The sequence below is a fragment of the Hypomesus transpacificus genome, chromosome 15, assembly GCF_021917145.1.
Source record: "Hypomesus transpacificus isolate Combined female chromosome 15, fHypTra1, whole genome shotgun sequence".
In the NCBI taxonomy this organism is placed as follows: Eukaryota; Metazoa; Chordata; class Actinopteri; order Osmeriformes; family Osmeridae; genus Hypomesus; species Hypomesus transpacificus.
The window spans coordinates 1,046,720-1,065,080 of NC_061074.1; the positions used below are offsets into that span (position 1 = coordinate 1,046,720).

The window sequence follows — 18,361 nt, forward strand, 5'->3', positions numbered from 1 at the left end:
TCATAAATAATTGGATGGTACCCTGTCTATGACAGAGATGATATAGGCCTAATATTTTAAATTAGTTGACTTGTGTTCATCTTTTATTGTGTTCATTGTTCACGTAAACCTACAAATGTGTCTTGTGACCTATATCTAAGTACAACATACTTTGTCACTGTAAAGAGTACATTTTAAACATATGAAAAATATTGCTCCATAACTACTACTGTATTCAAATTATCACAATTAAAACAGTTTTCTTGTCATTATTTAATTAATGTATTACAAAACTTTCTTCAATGACAATGTCACCATAAAGGAATCGTTCATTTAATTTCTCCATCCATAAATCTAAGGTGGCAATCAAAACATTGAATGAGTAAACTGCTGTAGAAAAAAAAGAATCATAGTCAAAATATCAAACTTTTGTAGACACCAACAACCTAGACTTAGACATGGTTGTAAAAGGGACACTTTTTGATTTGACCATGTGCCAACATCATTCCTCTCATCCTTCCTTTCTACATTACTGACTCTTGGACTTGATCTGGCTCTTGCTCTTTAACTTCTGGCGGACGACTGCCACTGTTGTGAAGAAGTTCCCCATGAAGAGGACCAAGAAGCAGACACCACATGTCCAAACCTGGAGCCGGGACATGACAAAAAAGCACAATTTAAATATCGATGCATTGCCATTTTGAATTTCTTTATGAATACCTTCATGTAAATACAACCATTTTCTAAACAAAGCCCTAGCTCTCTACATTGTAAACACCAGCAGTGTATCTATGTGATATCCATGCATGCGCCATTTGCCAACGGGAATTTCCCACTACTAAATGTCCAATGATGAATGGACAACTTTTGAGGGCGAGGGGCTTAGCAATTATATTGCATGCCACTACTTTGTGATAGACTACATCACTGGTTAACTTATTCCAGTACCCTGGGGACATCACGTGGATGTTGGACCCTCTTTAATTATCATCTGAATAACATCTGGGGTTTATAAGAGGTCTTTTGGGGGAGCAGGGCTAGGGCACACTGTGGGGTTTATAAGAGGTCTTTTGGGGGAGCAGGGCTAGGGAACACTGACCTGCCACTCTTTACAGTCTGGGAGCTGGGCCATTCTGAACAGGACAAGCCCATTGTAGAGCTGCCAGAACTGCAACACAGAGAATGTAATGCAGTTGAAATCTTAGCCTGTTGTTCACATAAATGCAGATTCATGAATGCAAAAAAAGTCCAGGGTTCATCAGAACATGACGAAGCAAAATGAAAACCCATAATTGAAGACTAAGCACATTCAACAAATGTGACCAATTGTGCAAGTGGTGTGAGCTGGAAAGCATGACCCTGACAGAGCATGGACTGTACTCACATGACCAAAAAACAGGAAGGGAAGAAGAAACGTCAGCCCTCTCCACATCCAAGACTGAAACCCCTCTGAAAGACAACACCATAGAAGAAGTAAGAAATCCAGTTCTAAACGTCAAAATCCTCGTCAAGCATACGGCTTGTATGTTTGTCTCACCCACAGTCAGGTCCATGTTGTGTCTCTCTCCGAGGGCTCTTAGTCTGTACAGACAGCCGCTCTGATAATAGCACTGCAGACACTGTACAAAACCTTCAAGGCAGGCAAACACATTCCCTCACAGGATAAATCTTTCAACGCTGACATTTGATTCAAGTATAACGTTTTCCTCAGTGCTTGTATTCCCATTTCTATGTTGTTTAATAACTTACTTTGATACAAGGAGTAGGCAAGGAACAGGTTCCTGAAGGTGTGGTACAAGACGCCATCAGGCCTAAAAGTGAGAAGGTTTGGATTGAATGCTACCATCGGAAAGGTTTTGCCATCACTGTGAACAGTTTGCATTTTACAATATCCATGCTTGACTAAGGACCTGTATGCCGACCTGTCAGCACTGGTGCTCACCATGTCAGCATGACTCCAGAGAGGAAGGCAGAGACATAATGATGGAAAACCCACCAGCCTTTGATTCTGAAATAATAAGGAGGCCTAGTCATTTACAAAAGGGGATCATGACAATGAGGGAGCAAAGTGAAAGAGCTGTATTGCAACAAGGTACTCTTGAATGTTGCAGTGAAACATTCTAAAAGCTCATATTGATGTGGCTTATGTGAATCCCAACCCAGGAAAAGGACCTGGAGCCATTGCTGATCAGGATGCTCTCACGGATGGTCAAGGTGCAGTAGTACCAGACCAGCAAGAAGTTCAGGATAGCATCAACAAACCTACACACAAGGACCACACCAACATCTTAGAGAACAGCATAGAAAAGCAGAGCTGGATGTAAAAGGAAATGCTATAAGTGAAAAAGGATTCTCGAATGAATACACTTACCGGTAACTCACAAAGAAAGTGCATATGAAGGAGAAAAGTAGCAGAATCATCGTGAGACACAACTTAAACTTTTCATATTCATCTTTGTAAGCAAATCTGTGGAGAAATATGTTATAAACATGTTATCAACATATTTTCAATTGTTCAATGAGATCAGATCCAGCTAATAGGGGCGTTTCACATTCTAGAGTGGTATGGGAGCAGGTTTTATATGTATGTATTTATATATATATAATTATTATTATTTTTATATGCAAATGCCTGTTGTCTTTTCTATTTGAATTATTTTTCTTACTTTAATTGCTTGCTCAGAAGAGTAACACTAACGTTCCCCAGAACAAGATTCAGATACAGCCTGCAATATAGGAGATGGGAATTAACAAATATATAAACATAAGTGCATCCTTTATGGTCTACAAATTACGAAAGATAAAGCAGGAAGTCATACTTTAGAAAATACATTTTAAAAACATTGTCAGGAAAAACAGGCATTTAGCTCATTGATAGATAGAAAAGCTAAGCTGTGAAGAGCAAAGGAAAGCAAGGGCATAACATTGTGACATCCGTACCCATTCTTCTTTGGAAGGAAAGCCTCCATCTCAAAGAAAATGTTGGGTCTGGCTTTGATATTGTCCTTGATTCCATCTAAGGTTTCTATCTCGTCTTCACTCAGTCCTTTACATCTGTTTGACAACAAATGTATTACTAGGCCTTGAAAACAGGTTATATTAAATTAAATGGGTTTCTGTGATGACTTGTCTGTGGATGTGTGGTCACTTACTTTTTCATTAACCAAGACAATTCCTTTAGTCTTTTCTTCTGACGTGCAATAGAAGATGAGACATTGCTTTGCAGCTTAGATATTTCATTTAGTTTCTGCAAGTACAACCGATGTGTCTCCTAGAAAGTAAAAATCGTGTTGTTTTTTGTTAAATTAAACAGGACTTTATTGTAATAGTGTACCTTTCAATTATTTACAATTCTAATATACAAAGTCGAACCTGAATTTGCTGATACTCTTCGTCGAGGGCATTCCATTCATCGAGGGCCTCAGTTAGACTTGACATATTTCTGAAATTATTTTATTTTTCCACCTATTCTCAATTTACCAAAGTAGATGACAGTTGTTCTGTTCTCCAACCTGTTAGGAACGTGAAACCCGATTAGGTTAAAGTGCACTGTTAGTACTTAAGGTGTGCACATCCACAGCTGGTTTATGACTATTCTGAACTTTGACAGACTGGGTTTGATGATTTTAAACTGGACATTGTTCACGCTATCATTTAACACATCACAATCCTGGATTGATGGCTTGGGTTTCAACACTGAACAAACTCTATTGAACCTCTTGTATGATAGTGTTGGATTAAAGTAAATATGTTATAATCGACGCAGTTTAATAAACAAACGCTAAATGGCAAAAATGACAAGGTTCCAAGACTAAATGACTCAATATTGGTATGGCACTGACGCACCTATGTAGTCTGTATTGCGCATGCGCAATGTTTTGCTGTAAATACTGAGCTTCCTTGACAGTCGGTAATGTCAAAAACACTGACGATCACTGGATTGAACACTTGAAAAACTTACCATCGGAAAGACAACTTTTTGTAAACGGTTTGTTAATGTCTTTGTCCAGGCTCATACAGTTGGCTTACTACGCTTATATTTACTTAGGTAAGCTAGCTAGTTAGACTAACGTGTTTGCCAGTACTAGCTCTAGCTAGTCTTCAGTAATAGCCTACTGAAAGGGGTTGTTAAAAAAAATGGCTTGTCTAGCATATCTACAAATACTATTGTAGTAATATAGTGCTAGCACTAGAGTAAAGTGTATGCTTTTGAGTTCATGTCCTGTTAATCCTGTCATACTGTAGGACAACAGAGATGTCTGCTGCAGTTTACCTTGTGTCCACGGTCACTGGATATGTGGTCACCTCTGTGTTGCTGCTCAAATGTCCATCCCTTCTGCACCTAAGGAAAAAGCAGCCGTTCCTAAGTAGACACATATCACACCGTGGAGGCGAGTAGAGAAAGACTAGATGACACCAAACATTATTTTGTGAAAACCCAAAATGTGCACAGACATTACTCAAGTGAGACTGACCCTGTTGTAATATCTGGGATTGCAGGGGCTGGTGAAAACTTAGAGAATACCATGGCAGCTTTCAAGCAGTGAGTCCAGTCTGTCCTCCTGAATGTTTTTCACACAGTTTTTAAAACCGTCATCGTCTGCTCAAATGTGGTTATTTGACTGTGGATCATTGTAAACATGTCTGTTATTTTGCCATGGACCTTTAAAAAACGTATTGTTCACTGTGTACAGTAGGACTACATGTTTTCTGTACAATGCATGGATGGACGTGTTTCTATTATGTGCAGTGCTGTAGTGTTTCTATTATGTGCAGACAGTGCTGTAGTGTTTTGTATTATGTGCAGTGCTGGAGTGTTTCTATTATGTCCAGTGCTGTAGTGTTTTTCATTATGTGCAGTATTGTAGTGTTTCTATTATGTGCAGTGCTGTAGTGTTTCTATTATGTGCAGTGCTGTAGATGTTGGAACAGACATGCTGGAGCTGGACTGCCACCTGACCAGGGATGACCAGGTGGTGGTGTTGCACGACGCTGATCTGAGGAGGTCCACAGGCATAAACGCCTGCATCTCAGATGTGACTTTTGCCGTGAGTATGTCCAGGTTGACAGATACCCCCTCCACCTCCTTGTGTGGACAATTCCAATATACACAGCTTCTGTTATTTGTCAAAATCACTCTGAATCCATGTGTTGCAGGAGCTTCCTCCTTATCTGGGCCAGCTTGGTGTAACCTTCCAAAAGGGTGTGTATCAGTACAGTATTGATGTAGAAGTTCATACTTCCAAACAATTTCACACAAATTCCACACAACGATTGTCATTAGTCGCGATCCGTGTCATCATGATTAAACTGTTTGTGACGTTCTTGCGGGCCTGCATCCCTGACCCCCTGTGTATGCAGAGTGTTTCTGTGAGGGAGGAAATGACAAGCGCATCCCCCTCCTCAGAGATGTGTTTGAGGCCTTTCCCAACACGCCTGTCAACATCGACATCAAGGTCAACAACGACACGCTGATCAAGAAGGTGTGGAGGCTCTTTATCTACAGCCTTGAATAGCAGTCAGTGTCAGGTGGCCGTTATGGCTATCTGTAATGTCAGGATCAATGTTTGAACCGTTCCTAATGAAAATGTGTGTGTTGTTGCTGCAGGTGTCAGAGCTGGTTGTTCAGTATAACCGGGAGCATCTGACTGTATGGGGCAATGCCAGGAACCAGATAGTGAAGAAGTGTTACAAAGAGGTAAACAAAGGCAATCGGCGAGAAGCATTCATTTGAACAATAGCAATACCTTCCTTTGTAGTTTGGCTCCTTAATATATTTTGTCATGTGTCGTGCCACTGGTGTAGAACCCCCGTATTCCAGTGCTGTTCAGCCTGCCTAGAGTGTTTATGCTCCTTGGCCTCTTCTACGCGGGCCTCCTGCCCTTCGTTCCCCTCAAGGAGCAGTTTCTGGAGATCCCTATGCCTTCCATCATCACCAAGTATGGATGTGATTACATAAATAAACACACACACACACACCTCCATGCGTGTCTGCATGTATGGAGTTGAATCAGCATACTGCTCAGAGCTAAGCAGCAGGCTACTGTCATTGGTTTGAGGTGTCCTTTAAAAGTGAAGTGGAGAGCAGAGAACACTGTGGTTTTTAATTCAACCACACTGTAAATGTTGATTTTAGATACAATCTACCTGCTATTGAACAATATTTTCCTTTCTATTCATTTGATGGATAATCAAAATCTGTTTGTTGTTTTTTTACAAATAATCAGAGCCCATAATTAGATCCATAATTAACTTTTGTAGTACTGTGCTATTTTACAACACTTGACAGAAATACTGGTATCTCATTGTCTCCCTCTGTCTGTCGGCTCAGTGCTTTGTTCAGCATTGTGATTTTGAACAGGCTGTTGTTTGAAAAGTAATTTCTGAACATAACTGCCTTAAAGAATATGCACAATAGTTCACCCGGACAGAGTGCTTTTTAGGAACCAGTTCACAAAGCAGTATATTATGCAACCGGCTCATTATTGTTATAATTTATAAATATATATATAATTAGGCTACCTTCTACTAGCATATAATTAGGCTACCTTCTCATGTCATATCTGCAGTGTTTGAATAATTAGGTATTCAACAAGATGTAGAAGTCTTGTGATTAAAAGGTATTAACCTTTGTAATGACTCAACTTCCAGATGTCTGAAGCTTGTTTTTCTGTTTCCCAGAATGAAGGACAGTGACAGACTTTCAAGGAGCAAGCGTGTCATTATCTGGCTGGCTGATGCGTACGTAGGCATCTCTCCCACGCTCTCCAACACTTTCAATCATCCACTTCATTGCTAAATTATTGCACAATTTGTGCAACCATTTTTGCATATTATATATAATAGTATAACTACTGTTAGACAATATTATAGTCATGTTTTGTTTTTTTGTCAAGCGCATTGGTAGTCAATGTGAACTATTTGATTCAAGTTTTTTTCCCCTTGCAGCTTGCTGATGAGGAAAGCTCTGTTTGACCACCTAACAGCAAGAGGAGTACAGGTGGGCCCCCTGCTGCCAGCCCTGGTGCACCTGAGTGTCTTCTTTGTCGTTTCTCTGCGTTGTAAGTAACCAGTGGCTGTACTTGCAGGTGTATGTGTGGGTGTTGAATGACGAGGAGGACTTCAAGAGGGCATTCGACTTGGGTGCCACAGGGGTAATGACCGACTTCCCCACAAAGCTGAAAGACTTCATGGACGAAAATGCCATTGCAAAGTGACCTGCCAAACTCCAGTAGGCCTATCCTCAATCCCCTCCACCCCTAACAGAGACTCTCCTGCCAGGGCAGCCCAGCTGCTCCAGTACTGCATGATCTCCATTCTGGTATTTTAGGTGATGTGTACCTTCAGAACACATTATCTTGAGCCATCCTCCATCTGAATTGGGCCAGTATAGACACAGCACATCTGAAGCACCCTCAGACACTAGCTTTTAGCTCTGCTAATCATTGACTCATAGTGACTGACCAAAGTAATGTTTTGTTGGATATTGTAATGGCCAACTTTAGTGCAGTGTTACTGGAAATCACACAGGACAGGACAGTGGTGAAACAATCAGTATCTTCCATTTGTTATTGGCCTCCTTCAACAGGGTCCAGTTTAACCATTGATCTTAATCTATGGGTTATGAACCGACAGAGATTCAGAGGTGGAGTCAATCAATTAATAAACCTATATTACATACATTTACATAAATACAGGATTTTTATTTACATTTGTTGCATTATAAATTCAATTCTTGAAGTGTGGGCATTTTTATTAAATATGAGAATAGATTGCATCCAAGTTGGTTATGGCACATAACAATGAAACACCGCTCCTAACAATTGATTGTAAAAGACTATTCTAGAGAAACAGAGGGACACATTCTAATACTCAAGTTACAGGTGCAAGCAGCTACCATTATCTACAGGAACATTTGTTTAGAATGATCAGACATGTTTAATCCTATCTCTGTAATAGGCCTTCAAAGTGATATGTTTTAGGAGGAAGAAGAGTACCAAATACTTCTCTTCTGATGTGTGATACATTTTATTGTTCTGTAACTATAATTTGTTTTCCTGACAATGTGTAGCACTTATCTGGATAGGACCAAAAGAGTCTATCACAGCAGAGGGTGTCATTCCTTAAATGGAAATGTCCTTTGTATGATTGATTGGTTGCCAAGTTGCCAACTGATAAATTTGCAATGACAGAACATCACCTGTTATGTTGAACACTGAATTATTTTTGTATTTATGTATGAGGAGTGCAAGTTTTTGCTTTTGTAAACAGAAAATTGTGATTGAATAGATTGTGGACATTATACTTTTCTGGTTGTTGTATAGCTTTTCGCTGGTGTAATTCATTTTTAAGTTAACATTCGGACCTTGCCTTGGTGTTTCACTGAATATTTGCCACATTGGAATTCAGTTTGTGTTCTCTTTGATTTACATAAAATGCTGTGGTGTTACGAGAGAAAGCCACCATGTCATTCTTTCAACCGTGTTTTATATATGTAGCAAAAGCATTGTTACAGAAGGTCTCTGTGGCGGGAAAGTCACGTCTTCGTAATGGATGCAGTTGATACGAGATGGCGCTGTTGACCACGGTCAGAGAGGCAGAGCTTGTGTGTGAGACATGTGCAGAGTTGTAAATGAAGCACTTCGTTCGTAAAATATACATTTTGGATTGACTTGTTAGGAAAACACCTAACATAATAAAAATACTGATGCTTGTGGCTACATTATAAATATGTGTAGGATGGTGAGTGAATGTTAAGCTGATACAGTTTACAGTTTGTGTTAATACGTCATAGGCAGCCATCTGCAGTTCATTCAACTGATTGCAACAAAACATTTCTCCAAATGAAATGATTCATGCAAGATGTCCTTTCATACATTTCCAGGCACCTACTGTGCGTTTTCTTGTTTGATGACCATGTCTAATTACAACCAATGGCGTGGTGTTGCTATGCCTTATCGCTTTGATGGTTGGTGGACACAGCTGTCACTTTGTCCAGTCGAAGTACAGTGTGATTCAGAGCCCTTTCATCAAACCTGTTTGGGTAAGGCACTTCAAAACATTACGTCTGCACGACTTGCCAGGGCGCAGTAGACAATTTTTCTGGAGGAAAATGCATTGCAGGATTTAGAATTGGCGTTCTCACGAGTAAAAAGCTACTTTTCTTCCTGGTGAACGTATTTTTCTTTTTTTCAAAGGTAAAACTGATATATCTGAAATTTCATGTCAACTTAATTGTTTTTAACAATTCTTGTCAAACAACTCATGTAACTGCTGCCTTGCAAGGCTCTGTTATAAACTACAGTATTTTGTCGGTTTAATGTCTACCTCAGGTGGTTTTAAACAGAGGCTACTGGCTGGTTGTTATTGTTTTGGAAATGTGATGGCGAGGTCTGCTGCAGAGAGGGTTTGTTATTAGACACCCTTCCTAAAGCGTGGCGTGATCCTGCGCCATATGCAGCATAGATTCAGGGGACAATCACGGTTCTGCGTGCGTCAATGTCTTCTCTGTTGGATCTGAAATCAATACTGAATCATATGACCATGTAGACAGGGCTGAGGCATCGTTACGTCATATCATTGTTACAATTGTGATTATTTTTGCTTTGATCATCTGCATTCAAATAATTCCCAAATCCCACAGTATAAGTATTATAAGGTCTTGTTTCTGTGTGTGTTTGTGTGTGTTTGGGTTAGTAGCAACCCCACCATCTGTGTTCTGTAGTGTCTGAACATCTGCCCGGAGAGGGTGCCTACTTCTGTTAGTGACCTAATTCACGTGTGCTGTTACACACACGCCCAATACAAACATGTCTCACTTACATACCACTAACATCCATGTGCAGTCATACAGTCATGCTAATGTGGACAAGTGCTGGTGTATATCAGGGAGAATCACTTTAAACAACACTTGTTATGCATTATGTTTAAAAGTCAAGCGTTCACATGTGTACATTATTTAGGCAGTGGTTTTTAGTTAATCTGTTGTATTCCATAAAGCTGTCAATTACATTTTGTAAGCCAGATCCAGTTCAGTAAGTAGTGAACATTACAGTAGGGGCAAAAAGCCCTATAGGGACAGTTGATTTGTTTTCCAAAAATTGTAGGGGACCAATCAAAAGCATGGTTTGTGAGAGGCCAGAGCAAGCCACATGCAAGCAGGTCTGGAGAACCCTACTCTGTGACAATGTCTCAAACAAGGTATGACGAGTGGGCTTGTGACGTGCCTGGTGTTGTCAGTTAGTGATGTAATCCCCCTCCTCATCCTCCTCCCCCCCTGAAAAACACTCAAGGACAGCATTCTCCATGAACAAAGCCTCTGGGTGGATCTTTGGGCAGCATTTTAGAAAGGACATGGTTACCACAAGGACACACACTCCCTCTTTCGGTTGCCACGACTATTCCTCATCTCCATGGTTGCAGCTTCAGCAGCAGCGGTTATGTAACGGTGGTTGTTGTTGTGTGATAGCAGACCCTTTGGCTGATAACGTTTTGGGGCATGTAGTCCTGCAGGGGAGGAGAATGAGAAAGACAGGCCGTGGTACAAGCTCAGCCTGACGTTCACTCTGTCTTGTTGTGCTATACAAATGAAGTTGGATTTGAAAGGCCTGTTAGGAGATCAATTACAATATGCTACCATCCTGTGATACTTTCTCGTATCCTATATTTAGATACAAGACTATTTGTTGAGACTCAACAAAGAAGAAAGAATTTGTAGACTGGAGTTCCTGTCTGTGTCAGTGAATCAAGCTGGGAACAGAGACCAGTTTTGTTCTTTGAAAATAATTCTTCTTTTTGGAGTTGTTTGAAGAGTGGTTTGAAAACATAACCAGCCAGGTAGTATCAGATGAAACATTAGTTGAAATACAACAGTTGATTTTCTAGTTTTTATTTTACTCTTTGGCCATCCTGTACTCACTTAATTCCACTCAATCGTTGTTACACCAGCAGGGAAGCTATATTGATCTACTGTTCTTCAAGCACCACGTAGGCTACTCAGCAGTGATATGCTTTTGCCTATATTTAATGGTTACATGCCAAGAAGACAGAGACAATTGAATGGTCCATTATGGAGTGTGCTCAACTGTCAATGCATTAGGCCTAGGAGTGGGCTTGTGACAATGTCCCAATGTTTGTTGTCCAGCATGTGTAAGAATTGACCAGATCAGAACCTCTGGGCTGCTAAGCATATTGAGCCTCACACAACTGGCAACCCACACGTGCTCATAGCTGTTGAGATCACTTGGATCTAAGCCTACATCTGTTACTCTTGTTTGTCAATACAGTTCAACAGCAGCAGTATGAGCAGCACAGTGGCTCAGTGGTTAGCACTGTCGCCTCAAAGCAAGAAGGTCCCTGGTTCAAACCCCGTTCGCTCCAGGTCCTTTCTGTGTGGAGTTTACATGTTCTCCCCGTGCCTGCGTGGGTTTCCTCCGGGTACTCCGGTTTCCGGAGACTGGATCATGCATCGTATGAATGTGAATGAATGTTGGTAACAAATGTTGGTGGTGGTCAGAGGGGCCGTAGGCGTTGATTGGCAGCCACGCTTCCGAACCACCACCGGTTTGACTGTGTCTGAATGAATGCAGGACTCTATAAAGCTACTTTGAGTACCTTGAAAAGCACTATATAAATAACATGTATTATTATTATTAGCTGTCAACGCGTGCGCGGGTCGATGTATGTGCTGTGTGTGTTTGTGCACATTTGTGTATGTGTGTACTTCTGAGTGGTCTCTGAATGCCCCTAAACCACCCTGTTGGACGACAGTCATCAGAGAACTCAGGGTCGTGCCTCACAGATGTATTTATATCACACCCTCTCTCTCGCTGTCTATCTCCCTCTCTCTCACCCCCATGTGTGACATAGTACAAAACAGTCTGAAGCACTGCAGCACATGGTCCATTTGACTGTATATGAAAAGACTCCACTGATTGTGACTCTGTGATTGTACCAACTCCCTTCCTGTCCCTGTATGCCCACGTCCCCCCCTCCAGGTGTGTGCCTCCCACCCCGCCCCCCACCACGGCCCTCACCTGCGTGCTGCGGTGCTTCCCCTGCGAGCCGACCTGGGCTGGCAGCCCCTTCCTGCACCGTCCCCCGACCCCGCCCATGGTCAGGATGACGCGCTCCAAGACCTTCCAGGCCTACCTGCCCAGCTGCCACCGCACCTACAGCTGCATCCACTGCAGAGCTCACCTGGCCAACCACGACGAGCTCATCTCCAAGGTACGACCCGAGGGACGTGTCGATGAACTTCCAAACCTAGCGCCTGGACACACTCAAAGAGATTGTAGAGCTGCCTTTAGCAACTCCACCTCTGTATCTCTGCGGGCCTACTTGCACAGTTTGCATGGAAGCTGAAAATCTGACGAGGGATTGAGATTTTCTTCCACAGTTTAAATGGATGCTAAAAATCGGCATTGAGATGATTGTCCCTTTTTCCATGCCTTATGTGCGTAAACCCTCACCTGTAGTCTCTCCGTCTGTCGGGCCTTAATGGGGGGGTGGTGTCTAACCCTGTCCTCTGCTCTCTCCTCCAGTCCTTCCAGGGTAGCCAAGGAAGAGCCTATCTCTTCAACTCTGTGTGAGTATCAACAGTACACCACGCCACAGCTCGAGTTAGTCCTAGCCTCTTCTCTCTGCCAACACCACTATTACAGTCTCGCTAAACCTGGGTGGGAAGGACAGGTAGAGTCAGGGAGCCATCGCACACATCAGGAGCCACTGCGCTGTGTTTTTTCAATCTGTCTTCCCCCTCCTGTCCTCTCCCAGGGTGAACGTGGGCTGTGGACCTGCTGAGGAGAGGGTACTGCTTACTGGCCTGCACGCTGTGGCAGACATCTACTGTGAGAACTGCAAGACCACACTGGGGTGGAAATACGTGAGTATGGCTGTTTGGAACGGGCCAGGATTCAAACAATGGCCACCCACAGATTGTGTTTAGAGAAGAGAGACCTTAAAAGGCTCTTCTGATTGCAACGCCATGGTCTCTCGTTTTGACCCTAATTCTATTTCGGGCGCATTGTTCTCTATGAACTTGTCCTGTTACCATGGCACCTCGACCCAGTGGATGAAGGCTGTAATCCTTATTTCATAGGCAGGGCATCATTCTCACATTCCACCACTAGACTTCTAGCAATTAACTCTTAGAATCTGAATGAAGTCTTATTCCCATATTAACTGAAACCCCTGACCACCTTCCCTCAGTTGAAAGCTGCCAGACTCCTGGAAGGTAGCTCTACCAAGACCAGAAGGAGTTGAGCTGCCCCACACAGCCTCTAGGAGGATTAGACTGTTTGAACCATATCAACTACAGCACAGGCTCGTTCTCATCACCAAAGTAAGATGGCGTCTGATCTGTGCGGGGCGTGCAGTACTTAGTCAAGGTGGTATGTGTGGCAGCGGTTTGTTGTCAGGATAACCAGCCGCCATCTGAGAGAGACGTTAGGGGACTGATATATACACTCTCTCACACACACACACACACGGCATAGTCATGTAAGCCCAGGTCTAAATGAACGAGGGCAGCCATTCATATCCACAGCGCAGATGTTTTTATGGCATGGTCACATATTTGGCAGATGCCTGACCCAGTGCGTTGCTAGGCCTGGGTCATGTGATCAGGGCTCTCTTCCTGGCCTCAACCCAAACCCAGCCGGATGCTGTACAGTGACTGAACCTCCTGCTAGATGTAAGATGTGGAGATCAAGGTGTTATCCTGGCTCTCAGTAACATGGCGGTGGATTTTTGTTCTCTTCCCCCCCCCCTCCTGCTCCTCCCTCCCTCTTTCTCCCTCCCTGGCTCCCTCTCCCTCTCTGCCTCCCTCCTTCTCCCTCCTCTCCCTCCCTGCCTCCCTCCCTCTCCCTCTCACCCTCCTCTCCCTCTCTGCCTCCCCACTCTGTCCGTCACTGCAGGAGCATGCCTTTGAGAGCAGTCAGAAGTATAAGGAGGGCAAGTTCATCATCGAACTGGCTCACATGATCAAGGACAACGGCTGGGACTGACAAACGAGCCGCGGTGACACATTGGGAAGGGTGGCGGGGGCGGGGGGGGGGGGGGGGCGTTAGGTGGCGGGAATAGAGAGAGGGAGGACGTCGATGAGTGTGTGATTTTGGTTGGGTTGGTTTACCGTGACCTGATGTCCCCCACCCCTGCCCCCACCCGTCTGCCGCCTCGTCTCCTGACTGCCGGGGGGGGGGGGGGGGTTGCATTAGGCGAGTGGTGCTAGGGGTGTGGTGTTGAGGGGGGGGGGGGGGTGTAGGGCGTTGTCAGACCTCCCTCTCTGGGTGTTTTGTGTGTATGGAGGATGTCACTACGGTTAAATACCATTAGACACACACCTCCTCACAGACACCCACTCAAAACACACAACTAACACACATCCCATGGTCCCAGCCTGACTGGTAACTGTTCAGATAGACCTGAGTAGCAGTGATAAGGTTGCTGGCTGGCTGGCTGGCTGGCTGACTGGCTGGCAGACTGGATGACTAGCTGGCTGGTTGGTTGACCCACTAACTGGTTCAACGGCTGTTGTGAGAAAGGCCAGGCCTTGGCCGGCAGCCCTTGTTAAGGAGCTGATGGGAGCTCTGTTGTTTGTGTGAATGAGAATGTTTAAGATGATTATCTCAAATCCAGCTGATCCAGTTCATGCCAGCTGGGTGAGGAATGAGGCCGGGAGGCTGGGGGTGGGGGGGCGCTGCCAGGGAGGGACAGGAGGGGAGCAGAGAGAGGGGAATGGGGGGAGGGGAGATTGGGCAGGCGAGGAAAGTGAAATAAAGGGCAGAGAGACAGCAAGGAGGGGCCAAACTGCCTGGGGGGGGGGGGGGGTCTGTCAAGTCAGCATGACAGCAGCAGTGGGGCCCGGGCCAGACTTCAGCAGCAGTAGACCTAGGCTGGGGCTTCACGGTAGCTGGTCGCGGCCAGGTCTGAGCAGAATCAGAACTCAGCAGTCCTGACTAAACAAACGTGTCAAGCACTTTCTCACAGCTGGAGGCAGTTTGAGCTCACGGTGGGGATATCGGTTATGTGGTCGTCCTGCGTCCATCTTTACTTACGTAATGTAAAACTGACATCCTCCATTTGGTTTTGTATGATGTTTAAAATGCATCCCAATTGAGTATCGAAATGGAAATAAAGTTGATAGATTGAAATGAGAACGTGTTCTGACTTGGAACAGGTTTTTGGGTTATTTTTACTGGTGGTGTCCAGGTCCAGGTGACCTGTTCGTTTAGAAGTTTACGTAGATGAACTGAGGTGAGGAGGACCTGATCTGAAACTGTCTCAGTGTGGGATGGCTGTTTCTCTGTCACTAAGCACCCAACTGTGCAATCCTGTAGGAGATCTTAGCTAACATGCGTAATCTTAATTGAGTCTTAAATTTCCCTCTGGTAATTGAGTGGTAGTTCAGACCGCAAGTCCTCAGCTGTGCATCCTCAGCACCACCAAAGAACGTAACCATCTTCTATGACTCGACCAAACGAAAGATTTCATATTTGCTTGGGCAAAATGTTGCAAAACATGGTTTTAGGAAATAATGAAAGCCATGATTATTGATGGCTTTCCTGTGACGTAATTTCATAATTATTTTGTAAATAACAGATAATATATAAATACTGATATTCATTTTGAAAAGGATAATATATGTCAACCACTGGGTTACAAAGTGTAAATAGTCCACTGTAATGTCTCTGTGTGTAGTATAATAATGGAGATTATTGAAGTTCACGCCAAGCTTTCTCTCTGGTGAACCTTGCGGGCTGTACGATAATAACTGTTTTTTTACTGTCAGTGTTTAAATTTGACTGTATTTAATCATGTTCATGTGTACAACATAACTGTAAATTCCTCAATTAAAATCACCATCTTATCTAAATGGATTTTGTTTTGTACAGAACTATTTACAGTAGTAAACTGAATGTCACGTTTGGATAGTGTTTGGGGGTTTCTTCCATACAGGACGGGTGCTCAGTCCGGCAGGTCTGGGCATAACGGAGCCCTGTGCGCCGTCTTTTGATTGTTTCAAAGCTGGATCTTTCCATTGTAGATTGTTGTGGAAAAACAAAATGGCAGCTTGTTTTCCACCAGCTGCTTTCACCATCTAAAACACAAGGATGATCCCAAGGCCGTCTCGCTTTCTTTTCCGGGTGGGGGTCGAGGGGGGATTAGGGGCTACATATCACACCTATGATGTGTGTGTTTGTCTGTCCTCTAGCTGGCCCCTCCCACTTTCAAAGCTCGGGAGTGTTTTCCTTTTTTTTCCAGGGAGCGTTCCAGGTTGATAAGGCGTTGCTGCCATCCGGCTTCGCATCACTGCTGCAGATGGTGCTGTGTTTGCATTGGACTGGATCTCCTAGCAACCCGGCTCTCCTAGAGCAGTGGGCTGGTGCAGGGTTGTCTGGACTAGGTCTGAACCCACAGCCAGGACAGCACCACACATGACAGGACTCGCTCAGGCCTACATTCATATCACACTCCCCAGGACCACTGCTGGTCCCACAGCGTATCAATACATCAAAGGTGGAATGTCTGTAGATTGCTATCACTGCGTTCACTTCATTAGCTCATCGACTCCTTGGAGCAGCGGGCCTCAGATGACCTAAAGGCAAACGAGGACATGCATCCTGCCTCTGCACAGCGCCTACTGTCTTCCTGACCTCACTCGAGGCCAAGCTACACAGACTGCGTGGGCCTATGGAACAATACACAAGGCCAACTCTGCTTTCACCTCGTTATTTTCCTGAATCTTTTCAAGGCTACTGCATGGGCTCATACAGACAGCACATGAAAGGCGTCCCTCTCCATCTCACTTCCGTGCCCTTAGTAAAGATCCAGGCCTTTCATTTGTATTTCAAATTTGTCTCCCAAAACGTGGCTTCTTCCCGTGCAGCACTTGCTTGGGACAGACTAGCAACCAAAGGCTCTCAGACAAACAGGAGCCATTCTGTCTGTGTGCCTGGTGGGGAAACACGACCCTAGAGAAGAGCGGTTTGTTTACTTAACCAGCCCAGCCCAAAGAGGAGTCTTTTCTGATCCAGTGACCTCATGGCTCTGTCAGGCACTTCAAATGGGGGAGAAGTGGAGCATAATGTGCAAGACAAGCAAAAATGACGTAATCAAAGGCATCCAGTGAGGCGGGCGGAGTGATGTCGGTGTATTGTTCATATGGCTGACACCCGTCTCCACACTGACAGAGACCACATTCATTTGGCTTCACAATAAAGGTCCCCTTTCTCTCTCTCTCTCAACACTGACTCTGTAGGACTAGATTGACTAGATTGATTCTAGTAGATGCTCAGTGTGGCAGGTTCACTGTTTTCCTCGTTTACAGAACCAAGAAAGATGCAAACCTGACATTTAATATTACCGATTGTCACAGAGGGCAATGTATTCCCTCTGAGCCACATAACTGAATGGGTTAGCTAACTGTAAATGTACACATAGCCTGCATAAAATAATTGTAGGAGAGAACTATTGTATTTGTTTTGCAGTTTCCTGGTGACAGCAAAATAGTTCCCCAAGAGTGATAAGTGGTTCTCTGAATGGGGGACAGACATTTCAAGACTATGGGCTGGCCAGAGAGACTAGTCTAAGAACATGGGCTGGCCAGAGAGACTAGTCTAAGAACATGGGCTGGCCAGAGAGACTAGTCTAAGAACATGGGCTGGCCAGAGAGAGTGGGAGACTAGTCTAAGTCAGTGCCCAGAGAGGCTGCTGCCATGAGACCTACTGGAGCACCAGCTCCCTATTGTAGGAACTATTAATAGCCCATCCTCTCTCTGGGACAGGAATCTCCCCTCCCTAATGCCCTGCACAGACACACAGCACAGATCAGCTCTCTATGCAGCAGAGGCAAAATACAGAGCCAGATCTCCCTGCAGCACATACATAACACTGAGCCAGCACTCCACAGAGCACACACACACACAACTCAACTACAGCACTACATAATGACTTTATAGAACTTGTGAGTTTGGCATTGCTGTAATCCCCACATTTTGGTCAGATTTGATCACCTGACTCACCCCAAAATCAAACATTTTATATTAGATTCTCCTCTTCGGTACAGACATGACATTTGCAGAGCACATCCCATTCCCCAAAACAATACCTGGAAACAATGGATTTATGTGACAGGTATCATGGAAATGTATCAAGAAATCAATAAAGTACATTAGTCCCTAAAGCTGCAGTGTAAAGTGTTACTAGAAGGAATGCTACCCCTCCCTCCACCACCTCTAGTCCTTATGTCTAAGAATTGAAGCAATGAACTAAATGGGATTAAGTAATCGTATTACCACTAACTGTAGGAGCGTGCGACGTTTAAAACGACTCAATCTTATGGATGAATCCTGTCCCCAGTCCCAAATAACCACTAGCCAGA

The 18,361-nt window shown here is 44.0% G+C and overlaps 3 protein-coding genes across 6 annotated transcripts; 2 read left to right on the forward strand and 1 right to left on the reverse strand.

The window, feature by feature from the left end:
* Positions 1-246: 246 nt before the first annotated feature.
* LOC124477989 (ion channel TACAN-like) lies at positions 247-3,508 on the reverse strand. Its single transcript, XM_047036074.1, has 12 exons — positions 3,352-3,508; positions 3,132-3,250; positions 2,920-3,033; positions 2,646-2,705; positions 2,351-2,446; positions 2,152-2,241; positions 1,922-1,987; positions 1,729-1,790; positions 1,517-1,609; positions 1,364-1,428; positions 1,079-1,147; positions 247-625 (listed from the first exon to the last, which is right to left on the reverse strand). Exons 1-12 carry the CDS (start codon positions 3,415-3,417, stop codon positions 509-511), a joined length of 1,017 nt encoding a protein of 338 aa, XP_046892030.1. The 5' UTR covers positions 3,418-3,508; the 3' UTR covers positions 247-508.
* Positions 3,509-3,841: 333 nt separating this feature from the next.
* gdpd1 (glycerophosphodiester phosphodiesterase domain containing 1) lies at positions 3,842-8,428 on the forward strand. 2 transcript variants are annotated; one of them, XM_047036288.1, is made up of 11 exons: positions 3,842-3,967; positions 4,225-4,370; positions 4,480-4,522; positions 4,892-5,027; positions 5,137-5,182; positions 5,341-5,462; positions 5,588-5,677; positions 5,785-5,918; positions 6,661-6,720; positions 6,928-6,979; positions 7,068-8,428. In XM_047036288.1, exons 2-11 carry the CDS (start codon positions 4,235-4,237, stop codon positions 7,194-7,196), a joined length of 948 nt encoding a protein of 315 aa, XP_046892244.1. In that variant the 5' UTR covers positions 3,842-3,967; positions 4,225-4,234; the 3' UTR covers positions 7,197-8,428. The 2 variants fall into 2 exon arrangements, with proteins under 2 accessions (XP_046892244.1, XP_046892245.1); XM_047036289.1 differs by having other exon boundaries at positions 3,849-3,960.
* Positions 8,429-8,998: 570 nt separating this feature from the next.
* LOC124478128 (protein yippee-like 2) lies at positions 8,999-14,036 on the forward strand. Of its 3 annotated transcripts, XR_006957207.1 has the most exons (6): positions 9,017-9,176; positions 11,976-12,207; positions 12,522-12,565; positions 12,754-12,862; positions 13,189-13,321; positions 13,896-13,981. XR_006957207.1 is itself a non-coding variant. In XM_047036291.1 (5 exons), the coding sequence occupies exons 2-5, from the start codon at positions 12,091-12,093 to the stop codon at positions 13,983-13,985; spliced, it is 360 nt and encodes a 119-aa protein (XP_046892247.1). In that variant the 5' UTR covers positions 8,999-9,022; positions 11,976-12,090; the 3' UTR covers positions 13,986-14,036. The 3 variants fall into 3 exon arrangements, 2 of the variants coding, with proteins under 2 accessions (XP_046892247.1, XP_046892246.1); XM_047036291.1 differs by lacking the exon at positions 13,189-13,321 and having other exon boundaries at positions 8,999-9,022; positions 13,896-14,036; XM_047036290.1 differs by lacking the exon at positions 13,189-13,321 and having other exon boundaries at positions 13,896-14,036.
* The last annotated feature ends 4,325 nt before the right edge of the window (positions 14,037-18,361 follow it).

Bases quoted from the DNA above. Each gene is read 5' to 3' on its own strand.
- LOC124477989 (XM_047036074.1), bottom strand. From the start codon at position 3,417: ATGTCAAGTCTAACTGAGGCCCTCGATGAATGGAATGCCCTCGACGAA. The intron at 1,988-2,151 runs GTCCTTTTCCTG...TTATTATTTCAG, and splicing joins CTGATCAGCAATGGCTCCAG to AATCAAAGGCTGGTGGGTTT. The intron at 1,610-1,728 runs GTAAGTTATTAA...CCTGCCTTGAAG, and splicing joins TGCCTACTCCTTGTATCAAA to GTTTTGTACAGTGTCTGCAG.
- gdpd1 (XM_047036288.1), top strand. From the start codon at position 4,235: ATGTCTGCTGCAGTTTACCTTGTGTCCACGGTCACTGGATATGTGGTC. The intron at 5,183-5,340 runs GTGTGTATCAGT...CTGTGTATGCAG, and splicing joins TGGTGTAACCTTCCAAAAGG to AGTGTTTCTGTGAGGGAGGA. The intron at 6,980-7,067 runs GTGGGCCCCCTG...CTGTACTTGCAG, and splicing joins TAACAGCAAGAGGAGTACAG to GTGTATGTGTGGGTGTTGAA.
- LOC124478128 (XM_047036291.1), top strand. From the start codon at position 12,091: ATGGTCAGGATGACGCGCTCCAAGACCTTCCAGGCCTACCTGCCCAGC. The intron at 12,208-12,521 runs GTACGACCCGAG...TCTCTCCTCCAG, and splicing joins ACGACGAGCTCATCTCCAAG to TCCTTCCAGGGTAGCCAAGG. The intron at 12,863-13,895 runs GTGAGTATGGCT...CCGTCACTGCAG, and splicing joins CCACACTGGGGTGGAAATAC to GAGCATGCCTTTGAGAGCAG.